Source organism: Zootoca vivipara, chromosome 10 (assembly GCF_963506605.1).
Source record: "Zootoca vivipara chromosome 10, rZooViv1.1, whole genome shotgun sequence".
Classification (NCBI taxonomy): domain Eukaryota; kingdom Metazoa; phylum Chordata; class Lepidosauria; order Squamata; family Lacertidae; genus Zootoca; species Zootoca vivipara.
Genome location: NC_083285.1, coordinates 69681182 through 69702761, shown reverse-complemented (window position 1 = coordinate 69702761; position 21580 = coordinate 69681182). Strand labels below are relative to the sequence as shown.

The window sequence follows — 21580 nt, the reverse complement described above, 5'->3', positions numbered from 1 at the left end:
TTCTCTTCTCCAGCCCCCCCCCCCCCCCGCTGCCGCCCAGCCCCTGGAATTGTCTTGCCCACAGCTGCCCTCCCTTCCAGGGGAGCAATTAGGGACCCCCTGAGCCCCCCCAAAAAAATACTAATAATAATAAATGATCCGCAGTCCAGCAAGACTCTTCCACCAACTGCTGCTTGCAGGTGGGCTGGCGACAGCATGACTAAATCTTGGAGTAAGTAAACAGATTCCTTGCAAACTTTCACAGGATGAGAACACAGATCCATTATTGGGCCGAACAACAGGGGAGAATGTTTCTATGAAGGGAGCCCAGAATATTGCTCTGGAAATCTAGGAGGGTGAGGTTCCCACCATGTTCACTGCAATGTGGGGTGACCTTTCCTGCACCCCAAGTTGTGCCAAATGCAGGTCCGCCCAACAGCCAGGCTCAGCCACAGGGCACACCTTTTCTGTGTGTGTAGCCAAGAGTCTAGATCTCAGTGAGTCTGACGCAGCCCAGTTTGCGGAGAATCAAGGCCTTCTGTATTTTGAAAAGGCTCTGAAGCGGAAGAAGCCAGCCACATTCTTGGCCCTAAGTCGCTAGTCCTCAGTGTTCCTCTCCGTGTCCCGCTGCAGAAGATCAATAGGTGTCCCTTTTGAGGAGTCTGGGCTTGCTGTGGGGCTAAGGGCAACGTCTCCAAATCGATCCGCAGGGGTTCCAACACCTGCCCCCATAAGTCTCCCAAGTGGGGGCATCTTCCTCCCCCAGGCCAGCTGGGCTTCTGCTGCCAGCCCCCTCTTTCGCCAGGGCAGGTTGGCAAAGGCACATACAAACCCAGCCCCATCCACGTTCACCCCATCCCTCCCCCAAAAAAACCCCACATAATCCGTGACACTTTGGTTTGCCGTCTGCGAAGCCCCTCGGCTCATGTGTAGGAGGAGCCAGTCTCTTTGCTTGTCCTGAGCTTGTTGTGTCCCGAGAGGCCTGGGGGGGCTCCATCCGCAAGGCTGCCGCCCTCCGATTCCGCCCACCGGCCGGGGAGGCAGGAGTCCAGCCCCTGGGGGGGCATCAAATCTCCCAGGAAGCCCATCAGTCCGAAGAGCAGAGACAGCAGAGAGAACATCAGGCCCAGGAGGTATATCTTCACCACCCACTGCATGGTGATGGGGGCACAGATCTGGGACTTGCTCCTGAAAGGACAAAACATCTCACACCTCTGATTTTGGCCCCAGAAGCCCCACCCTCTCCTTGTTATCTAAATTTACTGCACTTAAATCTCAGCTTTTCCTCCAAGCTCAAGGTGCCTAACATGGTTCTCCTCACTGAAGCCCTACAACAACCCTGTGAGGTAGGGTCAGGCTGAGAGAAGACAGTGGGTGACAGTGGGTGACACCACCCCCAGGTCACTGAAAGAGCTTCTCATGGGAAATGGGGGTGGCATTTGAAGCCTGCTCTCTCCTAGGTACCTGGAAGAAGAAGAAGAAGAAGAAGAAGAAGAAGAAGAAGAAGAAGAAGAAGAAGAAGAAGAAGAAGAAGAAGAAGAAGAAGAAGAAGAAGAAGAAGAAGAAGAAGAAGACACAGAGCAATGGATTCAAGCTACAAGCAAGAAGATTCCACCTAAACATTAGGAAGAACTCCTGACAGTAAGAGCTGTTCGGCAGTGGAATTTGCTGCCAAGGAGTGTGGTGGAGTCTCCTTCTTTGGAGGTCTTTAAGCAGAGGCTTGACAGCCATATGTCAAGAATGCTTTGATGGTGTTTCCTGCTTGGCAGGGGGTTGGACTGGATGGCCCGTGTGGTCTCTTCCAACTCTATGATTCAATGATTCTAAGAAGAAGAAGAATTTGCAGCCTGACTGGGTTGTCCCAGCTACTCTAGGAGGCTTCCAGCACAATATAAAAATATAAAATGCCACAAATCATCCAACATTTTTTTTAAAAAACTTCCCTATACAGAGCTGCCTTCAGATGTCTTCTAAAAGTCAGATAGTTGTTTATCTGTTTGACATCTGATGGGAGGGCAAACAATAACAAGGATATTTTATATTTCATAATAAACTACATACCGCACTGGCTCTCAGAGGCAGCTTCAGATTCAACCCCAACACACCATTTGCAGGCCTCTCAGATTAATATTTCAGCCTTCTCAAAATCAGGTGCATTCATTTTATTTGTTCCCCAAAATTTATAAACGCTTCACTGTTAATAATAATAATAAAGGTCTCTGAGAGGTTTGCAGAAAGATAAAGTAAGGGAAACAAAGGGAAAAGATTACAATGTGTTAAAACACTCAAAAAGTTAAAACCCTACACCCGCTTAAAATTCGGATCAGCATCTGTAAGGAAGAATGCTTTCAGCAGGCGCTGGAAATAAACTCAGCTAGAGAATCTGCTCTGAAACTAAATGGGGCTGTGCAGGATGGGCCCAAGAGCAGGCTCCGACTGGCCTACACCGCTGGCCACCAGCCTCCGCCTCTCGCGAAAGTAAGGGGAGCCCCGCTCTGCACACAGGAGGACCCCCAAAGAGAGAGAGGGCCAGAGGCCGGCATGCCAGGCCCCCTTTCTAGAAGCAGGGCTGGGGCTGCCACTTAGCCATCAGGGCAAAAGCAAGAAAGTGGGGCCAAGCTGCCTCTCAGGCTCACCTTCCTTGCAGGGTTGTGGTGGGGATTCAATGAGGACTAAGACCAGGGTTCAAATCCCGCCCAGCCAAGTTCGGCCATGAAGCTCACTGGATAGGACTGAAGGCCAGTCCCTTACTCTCTGGGCCTACCCTACTTCGCAGGGTTTTTGGTGGGGATTAAAGGAGACCGGGGGGGGGGGACATGTAAGCCATACCTTGAGCTCCTCGGAGGAAAGGACGGGATAGAAGACGACCAATAAATGAAATTAATTTGACCGGTCCGAAGGAACGGGAGGTGCTCTGCACGTGCTCCGGAATACATGACTCCCGTTGCGAGCGCTTCAACTATCAGTCTCCCAGATATAGCAATTAAAGCGGAGCAGGAGGAAAATTAGAATATCGGCGAAAAGTGCATTTATTTCAGTAACAAGACTTAAAAGGTGAAACCAATATATGAGATAGATGCATGACATGCAAAGCAAGATGTCAAGCCTTTGTTTGTTGTAATTGTAATTATTTGTCATTAGGCGGGTCAATTATAACTAGAATGCAATTAATTAAATGTAATAGCGATGTTTATTTTTGTATTATTGGAACTATTTATTTTATTACTGTGGAATTTGCAAAAGAAAGCATTTGTAAAAATTAAAGAAAAATTAAAAAATAGGTTGCATTACTGAAATAAATGCACTTTTCCATGATATTCTAATTTCCTGAGTTTCACCTCTAGATTTCAGCCCATACACACCCCAAAATGTAAGCAGGAACACAAACTGGAACTGGAATGTCCCTGCCTGGACCGAAAACCAACCCATGTTACTAAACCAGGCTACCCCGGAGCATGTGCAGAGTCCCGACCCGGGCACCATCTGGATGGGCGTGGACGACCCTGCAGGGTCTCCCAGGTGTCCGGGGCGCCATTCCCAGCCCGCCCGGTTGGCGATGGGCCCGGGCCCCTTCGACGGGCAGAGGCTCCCCTACCCCCGACCCATGGCGTCCCTTTTTCCCAATGGGGGGGGGGGAGAGGCGAGGAGGCGTCGAGGCTCAATGCAGCCCCGACCCGTCTTCCCCGAACGACCCCAACCAATGGACGGGACGGAGAGGGGGACGACGACGACAACTCACCGGCTCTCCTCCTCTTCGTCTCCCGGCAGCGGCGACGCGCAGCCCGTCCGCCGGCCACGCGTCCGCCTCTTATGGCTCCTCCGACGGGGCGGCGCTGACTCGACGGGGCGGCCGTGGGAACTGGCGTCGCGGGGGCGGCCCCTCCCCTCCTGAAAGCTCGGGGGCGGAGAGGGAGCGTGAGGAGGGGCTCCCTGCTGCCTTTGCACGCTTCCCCACCCCCCGACGGCTGTACACGCCTTGCACGTGCCGCACGCCCGGGCTGTGCAGGAGCCGCCCTCTCTCCCCCTAGCCCCTGCAGTGACCTCTCACCCACTGAGCTCTTGGCCAGAGAAGGGGGGGCTAGCCCCGTCTGACACACCGTTCACACACACTCTCTCTCACTCTCTCTCTCTCTCACTCTCTCTCTCTCTCTCTCTCTCACACACACACACACACACGCGTCCCGCCAGCTCCGAAGATGCCTAATCCCGCGACTTCTGCACCGCTTGCTCGGTTTTTGGGCTCTCTCTCCGAAGGGAGGCGCGCTACCCTCCAATTGCACCCCCCTCCGCTCAAGCACCCAGTTTTGATGAAGTGGGGGGAGGCAGCGGCCGTGGAAAAGACAAGTCCCCTACGAGGGATCGTTAGGAAAGCGACTGGAAACGAAACGGCCACTATCGGCCTGCGTTGAAGGGGGTTGGACTAAATGACCCCGGGGTACCTCCCAACTCGATCCTGTGTTTCCTAAGGCCACTTTATGAATGTTTGGTGCGACCAGATTTGGAAGGCTGCGTAAAGTTCTGGCCGCCTCGCCTCATATAGCATACTGATCCAGTGGTACCTCGGTTTATGAACACAATTGGTTCCGGAAGTCTGTTCATAAACTGAAGCGTTCATAAACTGAAGCGAACTTTCCCATTGAAAGTAATGGAAAGTGGATTAATCTGTTCCAGATGGTCCGCGGAGTACTTAAACTGAAGTGTTCATAAATTCAAGCGAACTTTCCCATTGAAAGTAATGGAAAGTGAATCCACAGAGTACTCAACCTGAAGCGTACTTAACCCGAAGCATGGGTTACAGGTAGGTAGCCGTGTTGGTCTGAGTCGAAGCAAAATAAAAAAATTCCTTCAGTAGCACCTTAAAGACCAACTAAGTTTATATTTTGGTATGAGCTTTCGTGTGCATGCACACTGTGTGTATCTGAAGAAGTGTGCATGCACACGAAAGCTCATACCAAAATATAAACTTAGTTGGTCTTTAAGGTGCTACTGAAGGAATTTTTTTATTTTGCTCCGAAGCATGGGTGTAATTGGTTCCGGAAGTCTGTTCATGAACTGAAGCGTTCATAAACTGAAGCAAACTTTCCCATTGAAAGTAATGGATAGTGAATTAATCCGTTCCAGATGGGTCCGCGGCGTTCGTAAACCGAAAATTCGTAAACCGAGGTGTTCATAAACCGAGGTTCCACTGTATAAGTTTATGAAAAGTACGTCTGGAATGGAGAAAGCGGATGGAGAAGAGCTTTTCTCCCTCTCTCAGGGAGGACAGTGCGTCTTCACCTGGCGCAGAGTGAACCTGTGGAACTCCCTGCCACAGGGGGCAGCAACGACCATTCCTGGAGGAGGGGAGAGGTTTGGGGGGGCTCCTGGGCAGGGTGGCTGTACCCTGCCCTCCCCAGTCAGAGGCAGCAGTGCTTCTGAAACCCCTGCTGGATAGCGCAGGGAGACGGGAGAGAATCCAGTGTTGCCTTCTCACGGTGGCCAACCTGGTGCCCATTACAGGAACCCCTCGCAAGCAGGACCTGAGCTCCCGTTCTGTGCTCCTCCCCCCCATCGCCCCCCCAGCTTCCTCTTCTTTCAACCAACAAACAGGAAAGACTCAGCCGTCCAGCCCGCCCCTTGGCCTTGTGCGCCCCCTCGCAAGACGCCCCCTGGATGCATCACCAGGGAGGGACCCTCCCCTCCTTCCTCCTTCCTGGGCGCCCAGTTGCCCTTTCACCTACTTAGACCCCTGGGCTTTCACCATCCTTGCGAAGAGTGAGAATTTCACCCCCAGGCAGGCACACACTGCGGAAGGGCGGGGATTATTTAAATCCCCAGCCAAATTCACTTTGGGGCCAGGTTCCCCAGGGGCAGCACTCGGCACTGGTACCAGTCTCCTTCATTCCTCATAGAATCAGAGAATAGTAGGGTTGGAAGGAGGGACCCCCAAGGGTCCTCTAGTCCAGCCTCCTGCAATGCAGGAATTGCAGCTAAGAAAACCCTAACAGGTGGCCATCCAACCTCTGCTTAAAAGTCTTCAAGGAAGAGAGGCCAGCACCTTCCAAGGAGAAGTCTCCTTCACTGGAGGTGTTTTTCTTTAAATTATTATTTGTTGGGGAATTCACGGAGGGGGGGCACATCTTTATTATAAATATTATGCATTAATGTATCCTTTCGACTTGACAGCTCAGGGAAGTTACCTAGTTTTAAAAATCATATAAAATCAACTCCAGTTCCCCCATTCCAACACTATTTTGCCCTTGAAAAGGGACTCCAGGAAGTGCCCAGAGGCACTTTGCTGAGCTGATTTTTGGCCAAGCCTAATCCCATCACCTTGATGGAAAAGACCTTGATGTTGGGAAAGATGGAGGGCACTAGGAGAAGGGGGCGACAGAGGACGAGATGGTTGGACAGTGTTCCTGAAGCTACGAACATGAGTTTGACCAAACTGCGGGAGGCAGTGGAAGACAGGAGTGCCTAGGGGCCCCTGACCATCAGGTCCAGTCGTGTCCGACTCTGGGGTTGCGGCGCTCATCTCGCTCTATAGGCCGAGGGAGCCAGCGTTTGTCCGCAGACAGCTTCCGGGTCATGTGGCCAGCATGACAAAGCTGCTTCTGGCAAACCAGAGCAGCGCATGGAAACACCATTTACCTTCCCGCCTATTTATCTACTTGCACTTTGATGTGCTTTCGAACTGCTAAGTGGGCAGGAGCTGGAACCGAGCAACGGGAGCTCACCCCGTTGCAGGGATTCGAACCGCCGACCTTCTGATCAGCAAGCCCTAGACTCTGAGGTTTAACCCACAGCGCCACCTGGGTCCCTGGTTTACCAGTATGTTAATGCTGTATGTACCTCCCCTTTTCTGACGTTTAGCTATGTAACAGTGATGTAGGAATGACGCTTTTGAAATGCATTATGGGATTCAGGTGGGAAGTTTTAGAAGTTATTGTAACCCTGTTCTCAGTGTTCAGTCTTGGCTTGAACCTGCTGCGCAGTAATAAACCTTGCTGTTTGCTCCGGTTGGTGGCTGGACTCCTTCCTTTTCATTTCGCAGTGGACCACAGGCTCATGCCCGATGAGCTGGGTGGCAGAGCAGCCTCGCACCCAGATTTTTCCCTAACATCATCATCATTATTATTATTATTATTATTATTATCATCATCATCATTATTTATTTCAAAAGTCTATATAAGGGCTTGCACACCATTGTTTAGGGTCCCTCTTCTCTCCTGCTTGTGGTGAGTGGGGGACCCTGTTGCAACAGTTTAATAAAGATCAGGCTTACTACATAGCTGCTTTGCTTCTCAATATTCTCTGGCTGGCCTCTGTTATTTTCTCCTACCGATAGAACACCTACGTAAGGACGCTTGGGTGGGCTCTTGGATAAAGGAGGAGTTTTCTCTTATAACATCTATAGCAGTTTATATTTTTAAGACAAAACCATTGAGAATAAAGCAGTCCTGAAGAAAGACAAAAGTAAAGTATGCATTTAAAGCAGGCATAGGCAAACTCAGCCCTCCAGATGTTTTTGGCCTACAACTCCCATGTTCCCTAGCTAACAGGACCAGTGGTCAGGGATGATGGGAGTTGTAGTCCCAAAACATCTGGAGGGCCGAGTTTGGCTACCGTATGTCTGATTTAAAGCAACATAGTTAACAGGAAACTAAAATGTTGTCTTAAAAGACAACATAAAACATTACAAAGGAGGCCAACTACGGAATGCAGCTATAATTTTATGAAAAACCTTCTCTTAAACATTTCAAAACAAAGCGTTGCTAAAGGAAGTCAAATATAAAATGCGCATTTGAAGCAGCATAATTAGGTAAAGGTAAAGGGGCCCCTGACCATCAGGTCCAGTCGTGTCCGACTCTGGGGTTGCGGCGCTCATCTCGCTCTATAGGCCAAGGGAGCTGGTGTTTGTCTGCAGACAGCTTCCGGGTGATGTGGCCAGCATGACAAAGCTGCTTCTGGCGAACCAGAGCAGCGCACGGAAATGCCGTTTACCTTCCCGCCAGAAGGCACTTTGATGTGCTTTCGAACTGCTAGGTTGGCAGGAGCTGGGACCGAACAACAGGAGCTCACCCCGTTGCAGGGATTCGAACCGCCGACCTTCTGATCAGCAAGCCCTAGGCTCTGTGGTTTAACCCACAGCGCCACCTGGGTCCCTTAGCATAATTAGCAAGAGACTAAATATTGTTTTAAGTATAAAACATCTCTGCTGCTTTTGCTGCCAATGGTGGCTCAAACCAAAAAAGCTTGCTGGGTGACCAGTTGCTGCCCTTCAGCCTAACCTACCTCACAGGGTTGTTGTGTGGATTAAATGAGGAGCGACAATGGGGAAGCAAGTACACTACCTCAAGCTCCCTAGAGAAAAAGGTGGCATAGGCACACAAAAGATAAATAATAATCAACAATACTGGCCGTCCCTCCACTGTTGGGATAATCTCACCTCTGAATCATGCCAATTGCCCAGAATCACAAGTGGGGAGAGCGTTGGTGGGGGTGGTTTTGCACTCGGGTCTTGCTGGTGGGCATCTGGCTGACCACTGTGACTAGATGGGTCTCCTTGGGCCAAATCCAGCAGGCTCTTATGCCCTTAAAAAGGTAAAGGACCCCTGACAGTTAAGTCCAATCATAGACGACTCTGGGGTTGTGGCGCTCATCTCGCTCTATAGGCTGAGGGAGCTGGCGTTTGTCCACAGACAGCTTCCAGGTCATGTGGCCAGCGTCACTAAGCCGCTTCTGGCGAACCAGAGCAGCACACGGAAACGCCGTTGACCCTCCCGCTGTAGCAGTACCTATTTATCTACTTGCACTTTGATGTGATTTCAAACTGCTAGGTTGGCAGGAGCTGGGACCAAGCAACGGGAGCTCACCCCGTCGCAGGGATTCGAACCACCAACATTCTGATCGGCAAGCCCTAGGCTCAGTGGTTTAATCCACAGCGCCACCTGCATCCCATAGTAGCACCTTAGAGACCAACTAGAAGTGTGCATGCACATGAAAGCTCAGTGACAAACGTAGTGATTTAGACCACAGCACCAGCCACGTCCTTGCATTTGATCACAATGGCTGGATAATCTGTGGCTGGGAACGCCTTGCTTGCCACAGCCAGGAATCGCACAAAATCTCGGTCTTGGTGCAAAGCACTTAAGCTCCTGCGCATTTGTAAAAATAGCCACTGGCGAGGCCTCCTGGTTCCTCAGATTTCCAACTGGCAAGACAACAATCTTCTGCATTCCCTGGGCCGACCTGAGCAAGGGCAGAGAAGGAACCTGAGCGATGAGGCCGGACCCAAAGGCAGCCGGAGCCCTGAGGCTTTCCGTCACCTTTCACCCAGAAAACAGGTTCGGGGCATCCAGCATTCCTTTGGGCTTGGGGCACACATAACATGTGGCTGCCAGCTTGCTTTGTGCCTGGGAAGAATGGGGCAGAGGGGAGCCTGCAAAGAGCAAAATGGCCCTGGGCACATTTGGAAGAACTCGATTTTCTGGCAGCACCGACACTTTGGAACTCCCTGCCTATTGATATCTTCCTTGTGCCCCTTTTCACACCCAGGCTTGCTGCTTTCCCCCACTAGCAGAGTTCCCCCGCTGTCAAAACTCAGGAGGCAATGCCTCCTGACTGAAACACAGTTAGGGCTGTCCCATGGAAGAGGGAGCAAGCTTGTATTCTCCTGTTCTGGAGGGCAGGACTCAAGAACCAGTGGCTTCAAGGTACAAGAAAGGAGATTCCGACTCAACATATGGAAGAACTTTCTGATCTGATGGTGAGAGCTGTTCAACAGTGGAAAGGTCTCCCTTTGGAGAAGGTGGACTCTCCTTCCTTGGAGGTTTTAAAGCAGCGTTTGGATGGCCATCTGTCATGAATTCTTGAGCTGAGATTTCTGCATTGCAGGGGGGTTGGACTAGATGACCCTCGGGGATCCCATCTACGATTCTATGACTGTGTGTGTGTGTGAGAGAGAGAGAGAGAGAGAGGGAGAGAGAGAGAGATTGTTTTACAAGTCTCATAATATCAGGATTCATGCAATGCCTGAGGTTGTGGGGTGTCGAGCAGTTTCTGCACTGTGGAACCCAACCACATGGCTGATACTGTGGCCGATGTTGTCCCTGGGCCCTGATCCACCCAGCAAGCAAATGTGAGCAAGGGTCGAGGGGCAACTGAGTCCAGGGCTTGCGCTTCCAGACCAGACCAGCCTCTTCCCCTTGATTTCGAAATCGTGGTGACAAATCTGGAACGAGCTTTTGCTGGCAGCACTGAATGTACCAGCCGAGGGAGAGAGATTGTGAGCAGGTGGCAGCCGTGGCCTCATTCTCACTGCGGAGGTGAACTTGGGTCTGGCTGGGGCAGGTGGCAGATTGACCCCAGGGGATGCTGTTCTGCAACACACGGAATGACTTGCGCTCGGGGAGAAAGCAAAGCTAGAATCTGGAGTTGGTGATCGCCAGCAGCCTTTGTAATAATAATACAGTAATATAATGTTTTGGGGGGGGTTTTTTGCACGCTGGCCCTCTGACTGGGCTGCCCCAGCCAATCTGGGCGGCTTCCAACAGAATGTAGAAAACACAACAGAACATTGCACCCAGACTCAGAGAGTTGGAAGGGACCCTGTGGACCATCCAGTCCAACCCCCTGAATCTTTTGCCCAACGTGACGTGGGGCTCGAACTCACAAGCCTGGGATTAGGAGTCTCGTGCTCTACAAGCTGAGCTATAAAAGCTTCCTCCTATGGGGGTGCCTTCAGATGTCTATGGAAGGCCATATAATTATTTATCTCTTTGACATCTGACGGGAAGGCGTTCCACAGGGTGGGCGCCACTACTGAGAAGGTCTTTTGCCTGCAGTTTGCCAAATTCATGGAGAAGTCTCTCCGTGGCTCCTAGCCAGGATTCCTCTGCTCTGGCTCCACTATTTGAGGCGACAGAGAAGTTTCTGAAAACCAGTGGTGGAAATCACCAAAGGGGAGGGGGGGGCTCTTGTGCTCAGATCCTGCTCTGGCCTTCACATCTGGTTGGCCCCCATGAGAACAGGAGGATGGACTCGATGGGCCACTGGCGTGATCCAGCAGGTTCTTCTCGTGTTCTCACAATGCAGGTTGTGGGTCTCCCACAGGGGAGTTCAGAGCGCAACATGGCCTCGGCTCTGAGGACGTGCTCCTGAATCATCTGAGGTGGGGCTGGTGATTCCTCGTCCTGCTGCACCCTCCTCCTCCTCTTCCAGGCCAGGCTGATGCAAGAGGAAGACCAGGACTGTTAGCAGGGATAGTCTGCAGATCAGACAGGACAAAACGTCCTGGAGAAGATGCAAGAATGCAACAGAGAGAGACGTTTGCAGCTGCGCAGGAAGATTCAGGGGCACAAGAGGAAAACAAGCCCAGCTGGCAGGAGTACAGCCACACTGGGGCACACATTTTCCATTGCCACCCGGCTTCTGCACCTAGTGGCATTCCCTCCCCGCCCTCCCCAAAGACTTGGGAGCAGACAACACATATTATTGAGAACCAGCATTGTTAGGGAATTTTATGGGGGGGGGGCACCCAAACGAGGCTTCATTTGGGAATCAAGATTGGCATAAATGCCCTCAAGGGGACCCAGTCTGATCCTACAACACCACTCTAGTATCGCACCAACACGAACCCCTCAAGATAAAGCCCTGTGTAATAAAGGCTCCCTTTCCTACCCTTTCTCTGTTGCCTGAGACTCTATGTAACCATATTTCTTTATGAATGAATACCGTGTATCTGTATTTCTAAATGAAACCCCCCTTTTTGCGACTCTGGCCAAGGGCTCTCAGGGATGCAGGGAACAGCCATAATCCTTAAAGCGAGAGGTCACGTAGCCAGGGTGGTTTTTTTCCTGCAACAGCCAAAGTCCGTAAATTCTTATGGCAAATGAAGGCAAACGTAGATTTCTCAAGGTTTTCCAATCCTGGGAAATCTTAGCTGCAGTTGTGGGGAAGCCTGAACAGGTGATTGAATTGCTTCATCTATTTTTGGATATACGGTACTTGAGGCCAGACTAATGAAACCTGAGGGCGTTCCCACCAGAATTGGAGGAATGTCCCTCGGAGTCCACAGCCCACACCAGCAATCCTGTGTTATTTTTAAAAACAAAAAACAGCCTTGGGAGGTGGAGGGACCGAACCTGTTTTCTGCTGCCATTTCCCCACCCCCAAACTCCCACCTCTCAACTCCTTTTCCAGAGACTTACTGGGGAGATTTTAATCCATGGCCACATGGACATCTGTTATGGATGCTTTAGAATCATAGAGTTGGAAGAGACCCCAAGGGCCATCCAGTCCAACCCCCTGCCAAGCAGGAAACACCATCAAAGCATTCTTGACATATGGCTGTCAAGCCTCTGCTTAAAGACCTCCAAAGAAGGAGGCTCCACCACACTCCTTGGTAGCAAATTCCACTGCCGAACAGCTCTTATTGTCAGGAAGTTCTTCCTAATGTTTAGGTGGAATCTTCTTTCTTATAGTTTGAATCCATTGCTCCGTGTCTGCTTCTCTGGAGCAGCAGAAAACAACCTTTCTCCCTCCTCTAGATGACATCCTTTTATATATTTGAACATGGCTATTATATCACCCCTTAACCTTCTCTTCTCCAGGCTAAACATACCCAGCTCCCTAAGCCGTTCCTCATAAGGCATCGTTTCCAGGCCTTTGACCATTTTGATTGCCCTCTTCTGGACACGTTCCAGCTTGTCAGTATCCTTCTTGAACTGTGGTGCCCAGAACTGGACACAGTACTCCAGGTGAGGTCTGACCAGAGCAGAATACAGTGGTACTATTACTTCCCTTGATCTAGATGCTATACTCCTCTTGATGCAGCCCATAATTGCATTGGCTTTTTTAGCTGCTGCATCATACGAAATGTTCCTTTCATATCTCCAATTTTCTTGAACAGATCTCTGGTTTTCCCCATTCTATTGTTTTCCTCTATTTCTTTGCATTGCTCATTTAAGAAGACCCTCTTGTCTCTCCTTGCTGTTTTTTGGAAATCTGCATTCAGTTTCCTGTATCTTTCCCTATCTCCCTTGCATTTTGCTTGCCTCCTCTCCTCCGCTATTTGTAAGGCCTCGTTGGACAGCCATTTTGCTTTCTTGCATTTCCTTTTCCTTGGGATGGTTTTCGTTGCTGCCTCCTGTATAATGTTACGAGCCTCCATCCATAGTTCTTCAGGCACTCTGTCCACCAAATCTAAATCCTTAAACCTGTTCCTCACTTCCACTGTGCATTCATAAGGGATTTAATTCAGATTGTATCTTACTGGCCCAGTTTAAGCTGGAATTTTGCTATAAGAAGCTGATGATCTGAGTTACAGTCAGCTCCAGGTCTTGTTTTTGCTGACTGTATAGAGCTTCTCCATCTTTGGCTGCAGAGAATATAATCAATCTGATTTCGATGCTGTCCATTTGGTGATATCCATGTGTAGAGTCGTCTCTTGTGTTGTTGGAAGAGAGTGTTTGTGATGACCAGCTTGTTCTCTTGACAGAACTCTATTAGCCTGTGCCCTGCTTCATTTTGAACTCCAAGGCCAAACTTGCCAGTTGTTCCTTTTATCTCTTGATTCCCTACTTTAGCATTCCAGTCCCCTGTAATGAGGGCATAAACTAAGTATCAGCGGGGAAGGGGCCACATGCAGAGCAATTCCCATGCAGAGGTCAAAACAACAACAACAACAACACTACACACACACAGGCAGCAGGACTTCTTCAGTAATAGTTTACTGAGGGCTCAAAGCATACAGTTCTCAGTGAGGCACAAAGCTTAGCTCCTGAGAGCAAATCCAGTTTCAGCAGTAAAAAAATACACCCACAGTATATCTAAGTCAGGCACACAAACCGGCAGAAGGGAGCAAGGGAGCAAAGAGGCTGGAACGACACAGGGCAAAGGAGGTGTGTGTTTCGCTTCCTGTCGTCTGGGAGGGAAGTCAGCAACTCGGCATCTGCAGGGGCCTCACTTATCGTGATGTGGTTTATTGCCATATCAATTGTTTTTCAAAGGTTATCGTGATGTGGTCTAGAAACCGGTATGGACGAGCTATTAATATATCGCCCAGCCCTAATCCTCACTCCCCACCACCAATTCAGATTTTCCCTCTCTATCAAAAGGTATCTTACATCTAAAATTATACTCAGTATTGTGAGACATTGCCTTCAATATTTCATTACTGTTCAGTTTTACATATAAACACAAGACCTTCACATACACATCATGCTTTGAAGACTGATTTCCTGCTGAGTTCATAGCTGTGAAGAAAAGAGGGGACTCTGAGAGGAACACGTCCCACATTCCATACATCTAAATGGGTTCTCCCCTGTGAGAGTCCCAAGATGTTTCTTAAACACTCCATTATAACAAAAGCACTTTCTGCAAATCTTTCCATTTAAACTGCTTCTCCTCTTGAGTTGTTGATGGGTTTGTATGGTTAAACTATTAAAGTTCTTCCTGCTCATGAGTCTGTTGATATAGGACTTCCACTAGGACTGACCCTCTATATACTTTCCTTACATTTATATGGTTGTCTCTTGTATAAGTTTGTAGATGTAAATAAAGGGTCCCACTCTGACTGAAGTTCCTTCCACATGCCATACATTTATATGGTTTCTTCCCTGTGTGTCTGCTGATGTCTTCTAAGATTTCCACTGTGACTGAAACTCCCTCCACACTCCATACATTTATATGGTTTTTCACCTGTGTGAGTCCATTGATGGCTTCTAAGGGACTCATTTAAACTGAAGCTCTTTCCGCACTCCATGCATTTAAATGGTTTCTCCCTTGTGTGAGTCTGTAGATGTTTACTAAGGTGTCCACTCTGACAGAAGCTCTTTCCACACTCCATACATTTATATGGTTTCACTCCTGTGTGAGTCCGTTGATGTTTTCTAAGGTTTCCATCATCAGTAAAATTCTTTCCACACTCCATACATTTATATGGTTTTTCACCCGTGTGAGTCCGTTGGTGTCTTCTAAGGGACTCATTTAAACTGAAGCTCTTTCCACACTCCATACATTTATATGGTTTCTCTCCTGTGTGAGTCCGTTGGTGTCTTCTAAGGGACTCATTTAAACTGAAGCTCTTTCCGCACTCCATGCATTTAAATGGTGTCTCCCTTGTGTGAGTCTGTAGATGTTTTCTAAGGTGTCCATTCTGACAGAAGCTCTTTCCGCACTCCATACATTTATATGGTTTCTCTCCTGTGTGAGTCCGTTGGTGTCTTCTAAGGGACTCATTTAAACTGAAGCTCTTTCTGCACTCCATGCATTTAAATGGTTTCTCCCCTGTGTGAATCTGTAGATGTATATTGAGTTGTCTACTCCTACTGAAGTTCTTTCCGCACTCCATGCATTTAAATGGTTTCTCCCTTGTGTGAGTCTGTAGATGTTGTCTAAGGTGTCCACTCTGACAGAAGCTCTTTCCACACTCCATACATTCATATGGTTTCTCTCCTGTGTGAGTCCGTTGATGTTTTCTAAGGTTTCCACCATCATTAAAACTCTTTCCACACTCCATACATTTATATGGTTTTTCACCCGTGTGAGTCCGTTGGTGTCTTCGAAGGCACGCATTTAAACTGAAGCTCTTTCCACACTCCATGCATTTAAATGGTTTCTCCCCTGTGTGAAACTGTAGATGTCTATTGAATTGTCTACTGTGACTGAAGCTCTTTCCACACTCCATACATTTATATGGTTTCTCTCCTGTGTGAGTCCGTTGATGTGTTTTAAGTCTTGCATTGAAACGGAAGCTTTTTCCGCACTCCATACATTTAAATGGTTTTTCTCCCGTGTGAGTCTGTAGATGAATATTGAGTTGTCCAATCCAACTGAAGCTCTTTCCACACTCCGTGCATTTAAAAGGTTTCTCCCCTGTGTGAACCCGTTGGTGTCTTCTAAGGTTTCCATTATCACTAAAGTGCTTTCCACACTCCAAACATTTATATAGTTTCTCTCCTGTGTGAGTCCGCTGATGTATATTGAGGTTTCCCCTCTTTCCAGACTCCTTGCATTGGAATCTTTTCTTCCCCATGTGATTCCCCTGATGTGTTCTAAGTGTTCCACTATCAGTTAAACTCTTTCCATTCTCCATAGCTTTAAACGGTTTCTCCCCTTTTTGAGATGTGAGCTATGTGTGCTCATTCAGTGAAGCATATTCCACATTTCACACATTATAATGGTTTTTTCTAGTGAAATGAAAGCTGCTCCCTCCCCCGAAATTCTGACTTGTCTTCTCCATCACTTTCCTCAGAATGGGCTGAGAAGAAGTCCTGTTTGGGTTTCAAGGAAGGGAACAAAGAAAAAAAGAACACATCAAGCACCATTAGCAACCTCTCTTATTGCGATGTCTCCTACATTTTCCACCCATGTTCCCAGATTTTAGGAAATGAAGATGCAATGTCATCAAATGATAGTAATGCATCAGCAACCTTTCATAGTTTATCAATCATCGTTAATAAAGCAGCATGATCTTGGAATACAGCCTTTTCAAATCTATTCTTTCCTCACAGGAAAGGCAGCTGCTCTCTGTCCATCAACAGGTCCTCTCTTTCTCCACTTCATCATTCCTTTGAACATTTCCCATCCTCTGCATCATAATCCTCCATTCACCCCCGTTTCCCCCTCTAGATCTTCATGAATCCCCTGCACAGTCCCATTGGCCTCAGGAGGTCCATGTGGACCATTCTGTGAGACCCAGGTCTACGTCTTTTCCAGGGACTGTGGTCTGGGTCAGTCAGAGGACTAGAGACAAGGCTTGGCGCTTGGGGTCAGCTGAATGGGTGCTCAGGGAAGCTCCTGTTCTTGGAGATGGACCTCCGTCTACATGCCTCTCATTGCATGGAGAGAGTAGGAGAAGCAGAAGGAGCAGAAGTTGGAGCATGGTAATCCCAGATGGAAACACCCACCCCCATTGTTCTTTATAATAATGATGTGCTGTCTGACCTTGTGCCCCTCTTCTGACACAGGACTATCCTAATCTGGCACTGAAAAAGCTGGATATTAAAGGCAAATGGATAACTGTACTTAAGGGAAACTTCAACTTTGAACATGTAGTATTGATTCATTAATGGCCAGAAGTTGTGTTATTTCTGGGGACATGAATTTATTCCTGATCCATCTTAAATATCATAATTATAGGATGCCTTGGGGTGTTAGGGGAGCAGTAGTACCTTTGGTGGCCGACATGTTTTGGGGGGTCCCCACCCTGCACTGAGCGCTCACCTGTGGCTTCCAGAAGCTGTGAGCATGCAACATCGGCCGTGATCCAAGCAACGGCTTCAACCGGCTGGCTAAACCAGGTGAGGATAGCTGATGGGTCTCAAATCCTTGGTGGGTTGGGGAATTCTGCTGCAGGTGAAGGCAGGCCCTGGTGGATGGAGAGGATGAGAACAATAGTGAATCTCACAGTCTGGAAGGCAGATTCTGTCCATGTTGCAGAGGAAAGGAAAGGGAAGATGGGGCTCGTCAACCGAGAAAGGAAGAGAGCCCATTGAGAAGGAAAACTCTGATCCTAAACCTCCGCTGCCTCATGGGTTATCCTCAGGAGAAGAAAAGGCTCTGGAGGAGAACCTCTCTAAGACCTTTGGATGGTGTCCTGCACACCTCCTTCTAGGAACTCCTGTAGCCAAACTGGTGCCAAACCTACTGCTCTGCTTTCCGTGGGACCATAGTAGCCAGGCTGAGAAGGGGGTCTTGTTCTCTAGGCAGCCCAGGACCCCCAGCCCCACTGCCCAGGCTTCCATTGCTGCTAACACAGCAGTTTCGGATGGAGAGATGAGCTCAGGCCTGTGTATCAAAGTCTGTCCGATGTTGAATGAGGAAAACAGAAGTCCAATTTTCATCATACGTCAAGTATTCCAAATACTTGTCTTTTGAAGGAAAGACCACCAAGTATCCTATGGCCCCTTCAAAGCTAATGAAAGTATTGTGCCTGGAACTTTTGTGGGCTGCAGGACCAGGAAAGCTTCTGCCACCATTATCCTTCCAATTGGGATTCAGGCCTCATCCTGGAACTGAAACTGTGGATGATTCCCAGATCTTCCTCTCTTTTAAATTGGAACCAGTGAAGGCAGTGAATGCCTTGTTCGCATTTCCAGAGGTGGTTGGAGGATGGATGGCGGCTAACAGATTTAGGTTGAACCCTGACAAGACAGAAGTAACATTTTGGGGGCACAGAGGGCGGGCAGGTGGGGGGGACTCCCTGGTCCTGATGGGTTAACTGTGCCCCTAAAGGACCAGGTACTCAGCCTGGGGGTCATTTTGGACTCACAGCTGTCCATGGAGACGCAGGTCAGTTCTGGGTTCAGGGCAGCTCTCTGGTACACAGGCTGAGACCCTACCAGCCTGCAGACTGTCTCCCCCCCCCCCAGTGGTGCATGCTCTGGTTATCTCCTGCTTGGACTATTGCCATGTGCTCAACATGGGGCTACCTTTGAAGGTGACTCAAAAACTCCAAATAATACAGAATGTGGACCTAGGAGCAGCCGCCGGGACCACATATCACTGGTCCTAAAGGATCTTCCCTGGCTCTCAGCGCATTTCTGAGCTTAATTCAAACTCTTGGTGCTGACCTTTAAAGTGTCATGGTTGCATTATTTCAGGCATAGAAAAGTATTGGTCTCATGTAGAGAGATGATTCCTAGTCTATTGGTTCAAGAAGGTTCTGGTAGTTTTGCTCTGTGATTCAAAGTTGTATTCTCTAACTGGAACATTTTAGCTGATAAGGCAGTTTCCTTTCTGCTGAGAGCAGGTGGTGGGATAAGTTGTTATGAGGTTAAGAATAATAATAATATTAATAAATTTTAATTGGTACCCCACCCTCCCTAGCCAGAAATGGTTTCAGGGCAGCTGACGCTGCCTACAAAGAATAAGAGGAACAGAAATGCTTTTGAGGTGCAACTTCTATATCAATCCTGAGAGCCTTTCCACGGACTCTGCACCCCTGTTTCTTATGACAGGTGTACATTATCCTCATCCTCAATGAACCCGGCAGTGGGAAAGACACTTAAAGATGGAAGCCTGAGAGAGAGGGAAAGGCTTCTGGCTGCTTCCTGGGTGGGAGTGTGGAAACAAAGAGCCACTTCCGGGAAGCTTCCCCTCCCCTCTTCCTCTTGGGATTTCCTCTCCTCTCCAGGGGGACCAATGGTTGGTGTTGAATAGTGGCTAAGAAGGATGAAGACACAGCTCTCAAAACAACCAGTTCTTTATTCTAGCTCTGAGTCCAGGCTGAACAGTAGCTTAGCCAACTGGCTTATATAGTACTCTGTAACTTGCAACAGTAACAAACTTCCCCTAGCTACCCAATCCGTGAACAGCACTCTCAATCCTTCATTTGCATGTTGTGGACATGAGTGATAATTGCAGTTAACTTAATGTACATAACAGTTGGACTTGGAAGAACCTATGAGTCTGGGCAGGGAAGGGGCTTCTGGGGTGGGAAGAGGATGGAGCATGCAGGAAGGAAGGGGTAGGGGGCTGGACCCCCCCCCTTTCCAGGGATCCCTCTCTGGTTACCTTGGTCGTTCCGGAGCTTCCCCTCGGGCTCCACGATGGGGACGTCTCCCTAAAATCTGGTCTTCCGATCTCCCCCCCCCCATGTTTTCCTTCCCTGCCCCATGGATGCTCCCCCCCCCACTTCCTCGCCCTCCCCTCTCTTTCCCTGTGTCTCCCCTCCGCGCCCCTTGTCTCTCCATCCGGAGCCCCCCCCCAAGACGAGTAGAGAAGGGACGAGGGGGGGTCTCTATCCAGGCGTCCCCCGCTCCCGTTAACCCTTTCCTGGCCCGCCTTTCTCCATGCAGAGACCACAGGGTCTCAGGGATCCCTGCGTGGGGGAAACGGGGCAAGGGGGGTCCTCGTGGGGACCCCCTGGGTGGGCGCCCCATGGCGGGGGTCTCTGGGTCCTTCCCCCCCCCCCGCGGCCCCTTTACCTCTTTCCCCTCGTTCCCGATTCTCTTTCCCACGGGGGGGGGATTTCCCCTGCGTGTACCACCTCCCCTTCCCGAAAGCGCGCGCCCCTAGAGCTACGGCGCAGAGCAGCCATCCGCTGTAGAAGCTCCACTTCCGGGAGAAGCAGGCAGTTTGGGAGGGGGCTCTCCCCCCCCCATTCCCGGAACAGAAGCTGGATGGCGAGGAGGAGGAGCAACATATTGGGGAGGGGATTTGGGGTTGAGGGGGCGGAGGGAGGGAAGGATGTGCCGGGAGGAGTGGGGAGGAATTTAGTGGGGGGAGAGGAAGGTTTTTCCCCTCCCCTCTTCCTTCTGGGGATCAGGAGAACGAGGGAGGGGCTGATCCCAGCAATCCAACTGCAAAGTGCCCCCCCCCACAATGGTTACGTTGCAAAATCCTTCCTTCCCCCACTCCAGGCCATGACCTCAGAATGCTCCATCCATGTTTTAGGTCTTGGTGCTGTTAACACCAGGAATGGGGGGCAGAATTGTACCTCGCTGATGGTGCCGTGGGCACTGAAGGCTGACAACTCAAGTAGGAGGCATAATGGGGGGGGGCACACTCATAGGAGGAATGGACTCCATTACAAGGCATGGTGAATAATTTCTGGCAAATTCAAACGCAAATACGGTGGAGGGATGAACCCCAAATGACTGAGAACTCCCTGCAAACAGCCCCCCTCCCCCCCGGGCTCATAGGACCTGGACCTAACCAACCAGATCTTTCGAAGTGTGACAAAACACCCTGGATGTTGGGAGCAGTTTCCATACGCCGACTCCTGGGTAGCGGTCCTGAGAGAGAGCCCTACATGGCTACAGAAGTTCAAAGGAAAGTATTGTACCTCGTTGATGGTGCCGTGGGCACTGAAGGAGGCAGAAGTAATCAAAGCCCAAAAGAAAGAGCACTTTTCCAGAGGAGAGGTGAAAAAGAAAGAACCAGCCTGGACCCCAACGGCTCCCGTATCAGCCTTTTATTGGCCAGACCTAGTTTGGATTTTAGATTTGATATCCCGCTTTATCACTACCCGAAGGAGTCTCAAAGCGGCTAACATTCTTCTTTCCCTTCCTCCTCCACAACAAACACTCTGTGAGGTGAGTGAGCCTCAGAGATTTCAGAGAAGTGTGACTAGCCCAAGGTCACCCAGCAGCTGCATGTGGAGGAGCGGAGACGTGAACCCGGTTCCCCAGATTACGAGTCTAGTCTACCCCTCTTAACCACTACACCACACTGGCTAAACCTAGAGCTAAGAGTTTGGGTAGCCTTTGGGGGTATACAACACCCGGGATCCAAGCCCTCTTCCCTTGTCAGTTCCCCAGCTGGTGCCTCCCCCCCCCCCTTTTCCCTGCCAGTCAATGACAGCAGCAGCAGCAGCAGCAGCGATAAAATCAGTACAATAACAATATGCACTGTGGTCCTCTAGCTGGAAGAATAACTCCTGGGACAATAAAAAAATTCCTTCAGTAGCACCTTAAAGACCAACTAAGTTTATATTTTGGTATGAGCTTTCGTGTGCATGCACACTTCTTCAGATACAATGGACAATGGGACAATGGGAAAGTACTATCATCCCCAAACCACAGAATAAGCAGCAGCTCTGGGGTGCCCCATGGGGTTCATGAGTGAAGCTGGGGCCCCCCAGGAGACTTCCCTGGTACGTGCAGCCCCTCAT

At 49.6% G+C, this 21580-nt stretch overlaps 1 protein-coding gene across 1 annotated transcript; it reads right to left on the bottom strand.

Annotated features, from left to right (window-relative positions):
* Positions 1-13675: 13675 nt before the first annotated feature.
* On the bottom strand, positions 13676-19559 carry LOC132592721 (zinc finger protein 665-like). Its single transcript, XM_060279306.1, has 3 exons — positions 19480-19559; positions 17188-17332; positions 13676-16235 (listed from the first exon to the last, which is right to left on the bottom strand). Exon 3 carries the CDS (start codon positions 16055-16057, stop codon positions 14564-14566), a length of 1494 nt encoding a protein of 497 aa, XP_060135289.1. The 5' UTR covers positions 16058-16235; positions 17188-17332; positions 19480-19559; the 3' UTR covers positions 13676-14563.
* Between the last annotated feature and the right edge of the window lie 2021 nt (positions 19560-21580).

Excerpts from the sequence above, each read along its gene's own strand:
- LOC132592721 (XM_060279306.1), bottom strand. The coding sequence starts at position 16,057 with ATGGAGAATGGAAAGAGTTTAACTGATAGTGGAACACTTAGAACACAT.